The 7,500-nt window shown below is 44.5% G+C and overlaps 1 protein-coding gene across 3 annotated transcripts in view; it reads left to right on the top strand.

Annotated features, from left to right (window-relative positions):
- ddb1 (damage-specific DNA binding protein 1) overlaps nucleotides 1-7,500 on the top strand; it is a 40,632-nt gene that overhangs the window by 5,188 nt on the left and 27,944 nt on the right. For all 3 annotated transcript variants that reach the window (XM_084124971.1, XM_084124973.1, XM_084124972.1), the window contains exons 2-5: nucleotides 562-710; nucleotides 1,671-1,787; nucleotides 2,085-2,306; nucleotides 4,834-4,948. In XM_084124971.1, the coding sequence (XP_083981097.1) occupies nucleotides 562-710; nucleotides 1,671-1,787; nucleotides 2,085-2,306; nucleotides 4,834-4,948 (603 nt within the window). The remainder of the gene's footprint in view (nucleotides 1-561; nucleotides 711-1,670; nucleotides 1,788-2,084; nucleotides 2,307-4,833; nucleotides 4,949-7,500) is intronic.

The following is a 7,500-nucleotide window of genomic DNA, read 5'->3' as shown; positions in this document are numbered from 1 at the left end:
AATCATACAGACAGATAATCAGACAGACAGACAGTCAGACAATCATACAGACAGACAATCAGACAGACAGACAGTCAGACAGACAGTCAGACAATCATACAGACAGATAATCAGACAGACAGACAGTCAGACAATCATACAGACAGACAATCATACAGACAGACAGTCAGACAATCATACAGACAGATAATCAGACAGACAGACAGTCAGACAATCATACAGACAGACAGTCAGACAGACAGACAGACAATCAGACAGACAGACAGACAATCAGACAGACAGACAGTCAATCATACAGTCAGACAATCAGACAATCAGACAGACAGACAGACAGACAATCATACAGAAGACAGACAATCAGACAGACAGTCAGACAATCAGACAGACAAACAGTCAGACAGACAGACAATCAGACAGACAGACTATAATCGTCACTCCAGATTCAGTGTGTTCTACAGTAATCGTCTAGTTGATACAGTAATGATCATTAGCTCCAGTGGTGTGTGTGTGATGGTTGAGGCTGGTGAGATGTTGATGTGGTTGTATATGTTGTGACTGCAGGGCACTTCACGTCAGCGGAGGACCTGAACCTGCTGATCGCCAAGAACACGCGTCTGGAGATCTATGTGGTGACGGCGGAGGGTCTGCGGCCCGTGAAGGAGGTCGGCATGTACGGCAAGATCGCGGTGATGGAGCTCTTCAGACCCAAGGTGAACTTACCCCTAACTTACCCCTAACTTACCCCTAACTAAACCCCTAACTTACCCCTAACTAACCCGTAGGGCTGTCACAATAACCGCAGTATTGCAGTACCGCGCCACTGACAGGCTAACCGTAGAGGAATGCAAGTAACCGCGATATTCGCGCTTTCTTTTTCATAAGGCTATACCCTTCTTGTTTTAAACTTTGTACATGTGTATTGAATGTTAGATAAGTTAATAATTATAACAAGACTGTTTATCATGGTGATTTGTACAGAGGCTACGTGGATTTGCACTTAATCCTAAACAGACAGTGAGTGAGATCGACTGAGCGCGTGCGGTGACCGGCGTCTGGCTCTGAGGTCGTTAGTCGGAGCCGCGGGAGAATAGATCAGCGAGTCACTGAATCACTGCCACTGGCCTCTATAAGTGAAGCTTCAGCGTTAGCCATGCGACGCACGCGTCAGCTGAGCCTTGTTAAGAGCTAAAACTTACAAATAATCAACACCTTGTTTCATTACATCTGTCTTTGAATGAATCAGCATTTTTGAACGGTTTAATGACTCACTCAAAGACAGTCCGTTGCCATAACAACGCACAGAGACGCTGTTTAGTTTCGGCTACATTGGTTACTGAAAATGTCCTTGTTTTTGTGTATGCTGACCACATCTGCTGTGTGTGTGTATGCTGACCACAATCGTAACACTTATTTATACAGCAACAAATAAATAAATGGCGATAATACCGCATATCGCGCTATTGAGCCACTCAACATTACTGTGACAGCCCTACTGACCCTGATCCACATCTGCTGTGCGCGTGTGTGTGTGCGTGTGTGTGTGTGTGTGCGCGCTGTATCAGACCACGCGTGTGTTTCTGCGGCCCGATCTGCACAAGTCATTAACATCTCTGTGTGTGTGTGTGTGTGTGTGTGTGTGTGTGTGTGTGTGTGTGTGTGTGTGTGTGAAGGGAGAGAGCAAAGATCTTCTGTTCATTCTGACTGCGAAGTACAACGCCTGTATCCTGGAGTACAAGCAGAGCGGAGACAGCATCGACATCATCACCCGCGCGCACGGCAACGTGCAGGTACCCCCCCCACACACACACACACACACACACACACACACACACACCTACACCTGTGTTTCACAGGACCACATCGGCCGCCCGTCAGAGACCGGGATCATCACGCACACACACAAACATGCACACACTCTCTCACACACACACACACACGCACACACTCTCTCACACACACGCACACACTCTCTCACACACACACACACAAACACAGACACACACTATCACTCACATGCACACACGCACACACACAAACAAACACACACACACAAACACACTCTCACACACACCTGTGTTTCTCAGGACCGCATCGGCCGGCCATCGGAGACCGGGATCATCGGGATCGTGGACCCGGAGTGCCGTATGATCGGCTTGCGTCTGTACGACGGGCTGTTCAAGGTGATTCCTCTCGACCGCGAGAACCGAGAGCTCAAGGCCTTCAACATCCGGCTGGAGGAACTGCAGGTCATTGACGTCCAGTTCCTGTACGCCTGCCCCGCGCCCACCGTCTGCTTCATATACCAGGTCTGTGTGTGTGTGTGTTCATGCTAGGGCTGTAACGATACTCCGATTCGGTTTGTATCGTGATTTTTTTTTTTTGACCCACGATTCGATACAAACCAGTACTCAACCCTTCCTCAACCCTTCCTCAACCCTTCCTCACCCCTTCCTCAACCCTTCCTCAACCCTTCCTCACCCCCTCCTCAACCTTTCCTCACCCCTTCCTCACCCCTTCCTCACCCCTTCCTCAACCCTTCCTCAACCCTTCCTCAACCCTTCCTCACCCCCTCCTCAACCTTTCCTCAACCCCTCCTCACCCCTTCCTCAACCCTTCCTCAACCCTTCCTCAACCCTTCCTCAACCTTTCCTCAACCTTTCCTCACCCCTTCCTCAACCCTTCCTCACCCCCTCCTCAACCCTTCCTCAACCTTTCCTCAACCCTTCCTCAACCCTTCCTCAACCCCTCCTCAACCCTTCCTCAACCCTTCCTCAACCTTTCCTCAACCTTTCCTCAACCTTTCCTCAACCTTTCCTCACCCCTTCCTCACCCCTTCCTCCACCTTTCCTCAACCCCTCCTCAACCTTTCCTCAACCTTTCCTCAACCCTTCCTCAACCCTTCCTCAACCCTTCCTCAACCTTTCCTCAACCTTTCCTCAACCTTTCCTCACCCCTTCCTCACCCCTTCCTCCACCTTTCCTCAACCCCTTCCTCAACCCTTCCTCAACCCTTCCTCAACCTTTCCTCAATCTTTCTCCAACCCTTCCTCAACCCTTCCTCAACCTTTCCTCAACCTTTCCTCACCCCTTCCTCACCCCCTCCTCAACCCTTCCTCAACCCTTCCTCACCCCCTCCTCAACCTTTCCTCAACCCTGCCTCAACCCTTCCTCAACCCTTCCTCACCCCCTCCTCAACCTTTCCTCACCCCTTCCTCCACCTTTCCTCAACCCCTCCTCAACCTTTCCTCAACCCTTCCTCACCCCCTCCTCAACCTTTCCTCAAGCTTTCCTCAACCCTTCCTCCACCCTTCCTCAACCCTTCCTCACCCCCTCCTCAACCTTTCCTCAATCTTTCTCCAACCCTTCCTCAACCCTTCCTCAACCTTTCCTCAACCTTTCCTCAACCCTTCCTCACCCCTCCTCAACCCTTCCTCAACCCTTCCTCAACCCCTCCTCACCCCCTCCTCAACCTTTCCTCAACCCTGCCTCAACCCTTCCTCAACCCTTCCTCACTCCCTCCTCACCCCCTCCTCAACCTTTCCTCAACCTTTCCTCAACCTTTCCTCAACCTTTCCTCAACCCTTCCTCAACCCTTCCTCACTCCCTCCTCAACCTTTCCTCAACCCTTCCTCAACCTTTCCTCAACCCTTCCTCAATCTTAGCCTTTGTTTTCTCCAGAAGTTTTGGTAGCACATTTTGAATGAAATGCGCCCGGTAATGCATAACGGGGCTCGAGCACACTGAGCAAATACTTGAACCCCTCGTTTTCAACAACCGAAAAGGGGGCATATGCTGATGCGGTGGTGACGCGTTCATGTAACACGTAAGGGTGGCGCTGCCATTAAAGCACCTAAAAGCTGTTGCAGAGAACCGGCAAAAGTTAGGATTATGAATAATGTCAAATATAGTAAGGAGACATTTTAATTGTTTATTAATAAACAAGTGTTTTCTGTGTCCGTGTCGGCTACAAAGATGAAGTTGATGATGCTGACTCGCGATCTTCAGTAGTGAACGCGCCGGAGAGACATGCACATTTCATACGGATGACATAAGCAGAGAGTCTGATTTCTCCCGTTGTGAATTGTTCTGTTTAAAAGTCGACATTTAAAGCTTTCTATAGAGATATGTCTCAGGTCTGTGAGGTAAGCATAACCTTATACGCTGAGTTTCGGTTCATTCATGAGGCGCTCCAGTTCATGCGCCGGCGCCTCCGTGTCCTGATTATCTATTGTCTGCTATATTTACTTCTTATTTATTAAATCCAGGCAATTGGTTGATGAAACATTGATTAAAATTAAGATACAATTAATACAAAATTCATTTTAAAGAAAGGCTTTCTGATCTAGAGCAGTCTAGTGCCGCTTTCAGAGCGCTCACGTCCGTAACGGAGAACTGTCACGTCCGTAACATTGTTTTTAATCATAAATGCGAACACGTAAAGTAAAGTAAAATCAAATAAAATGAATATTTAATGTTCTGTGGAGGCCGACCCTTCTTCATCCGTGGGTATGTTACTTTTGGTTTGCAGTGGAATTCACAGAATTACTAAAAAATATTTTGCCACCTAAAAGTTAAAGATATTTTGGTGTCACGTCTGCATGTGTATTTCCCTCATATTAAATATAAAAAGCATGTGTAGACTGATCATTTTCTAATGTCTATTTTATAAAGTTAACTTCAAATAATACTAATAGTAATGTAAAGATGTGGTAGCATTGGATCTGGACGGGAAGGATAACTCTGGGAGTGGGAAGGGTTGCGATTCTGCCTTCTCACACCGCGACACCGGTTTGTGGATGCTAGTTCGTGCTCATCATGTGTGTGTGTGTTCCAGGACCCTCAGGGCCGGCACGTGAAGACTTACGAGGTGTCTCTGCGAGAGAAGGAGTTCAACAAGGGTCCCTGGAAGCAGGAGAACGTGGAGGCCGAGGCTTCGATGGTCATTCCAGGTGAGATGAGCAAACTAGCGCTCGATTAGCTTCTCCAGTGCTGACGAAACGTCTCCGGTTGCCTAGCGTAACCTTGGTTCCTTGAAAGGAGCGAACGACACTGCGTCACCGCTAGCTGGTGCTACGGGAACTATGAAATCCTGCCGTGTTGATAGCGAAGGTCCAGCTGCTGCAGTCCCTAACTTATGTTCAAAATGAACGAGTACATCATGAATCCATTTTCCAAACCGTGTTTTTGACTTATCCTGAATCACTACAGTACGCCTATAATAAGTGTTTATATTCTGACTGTTTTATCCCGGGTCGGCTCGGCGGCGGAGTTGCCCAGTGCCTGCGTGACTCGCCATAGACATTAACGGAGAGAAGTAGCTCGGGCTACAATGTTCTTCCGCAAGACACTTGCAGTTTATTTATTAACGAACGTACACGTCACGCGCATTGCACACTGATGGTGAAACGCGCCAATTAGGAATTCAGGAATTAAGTCATATGAAAATGAAAAGGTCAATTGCTGAATACTTTAACCTGTTAACCGTTGCCAGAGCGCGGACGCACTGAAGCGGTTTTATTTATATATAGTTCAAAGTTACTATCAGATTTAATGTTATACCTTGACAAACTATACATCATTAAAAAGATATAAGACTCAAGTTTCAGAATTTGACCACTATTGTATTCTGAGAAACTTATAGCGACAGTTATTTCTTAATTTGTGTCAGGAGTTATGAAATGAAAAAATTAGTCGATACCTTTGATATGAATTATGCGCGTCAGCCGCTTTCATTCATAAAAAAACTCCCGTGCCGTCGTCATGACAGCGATACACAAAACAACGTGCCTCAGGGCTTTAGCTCAAAAATGTGCAGATTTGGAGAAATATTGATATATTCTCATAGGTTTACATCAGATTTCTATAGACAGGAATAATATTTATTGAATTTATACCCAAATGCGTCGATGTAATCATTATGAGCGTTTGCATAACTCTGATACTGTGTTTTCAATTCATACCAATAGCCTGAGGGCGCCCTCGCCGCCCTGTGCACAGTATTAGAACATGAAGAAGTGCCATAATCATGTGACAATCCAGGAAGCCTCGAACACACACAAAGCTAACGAGATCGCGCTGTAACTATGGCTGTAACATGCAGTTTTGAAGACAATAAACATGTTTGCTATGATATTTGAGTTACCTGTGTTTTTCAAGCCATGCCAGGTATTTCCATAATAATAGATTATATTTATAATGTAATGCTAATCTATATAGAATCGTTGTGCAGAACACTATCCAATAGTATATTTTCTGTCTGATTTTTTATCTGAAGCCAAATTAGATCACAAAAAATTATTTAAAATACTCTATTTGCTTTATAAAGTAAGTTTATAAGCACAAACATGGTTTTAATCTCATAAATTGTCGTGTATTGATGGTGTGCTAAGCTAACATGCTAGCTAGCCCTAGGTGCACCTGCCACCTAGAAGTTATATTTTTATTATTTTTTGAATGCTTACTGAAATGTTTCTTTATTCAAGAAATGCATTTGATACAGTTTAAAATGTAAGGGTGAACTTTAAGAAAAGAAATTAGTGACTGAAACCATATGAATAGCCTGTGAATAGCCAGTCGTTAGTAACTATAATGCAGACAAAAGAAATGCATATTTAGAGCCATAACCAGGCTGGAGAGGTGTGAATGTGTGCATGGGGAGACTGAGACTGAATGGGGATCGTTTGCACCACAAAACAATAAAGACAATATACTGGATAGATGGTTAGAAGATGACAATAAACATCAGTAGCATTTTAGCGTCAAATCAAAATAGTCACATGACATGGTCTTGAAAAACATTTCACTAAATACAGAGTTTTGGACTTATTATCTTAAGATTTTAAACATAAAATGTTTAGACATGTGGCATTAGCTGTAGTGCATTTCTAGATTGCTCCAGTGCCAACTTCAATTTTTTTTTCATGAGGATGTTTCATAAAAAATAATTTCTAATAACTTTACAAAACTTTGAAGCTATTTATAACAATTTTTGTCATTATGACAATAATTAATTCTACATTTACAATAAACTGCCAGGTGTCAGCTTTCAAATGAGATCATACTTGTGCTTTTAGTACAAAGGGTTCATGAACTGTATCTGTTTCAGTTTGGGTATGTCATTTCTTGGGATTTTTCAAAAGTGGGGTTGCAGCTTAACAGGTTAAAAAACAAAGTGTGGAGGTTAGGGCTGTGCAATTAATTGAATTTCGATTTCGATTTTTGCTCCCAACGATCACCAAAATAGTATAATCGAGTAAAAACGATTATTTTGCCATGTTCTGTTTTGAAAGAACGCTCTTGTTTTGTCTTGTGTTCTGAATGACGCGCACATCCGCCCCTCCCGATGCCATACACTCTCTCAGCTTGAATGTTTAAACTGATAAAACTTAAAAAGAAGTGAAAATGATAAACTTTAGTTACGATGCAATGCTGGCCCGATTGTACAAGTGACAATTCCATCATGTCCCGACTCCTAAACGCGAGAGTGTAGTTTCGACGCTTG

This window comes from Abramis brama (assembly GCF_963993115.1).
Source record: "Abramis brama genome assembly, chromosome: 9".
In the NCBI taxonomy this organism is placed as follows: domain Eukaryota; kingdom Metazoa; phylum Chordata; class Actinopteri; order Cypriniformes; family Leuciscidae; genus Abramis; species Abramis brama.
This window is presented reverse-complemented; position numbering and strand designations above follow the sequence as displayed.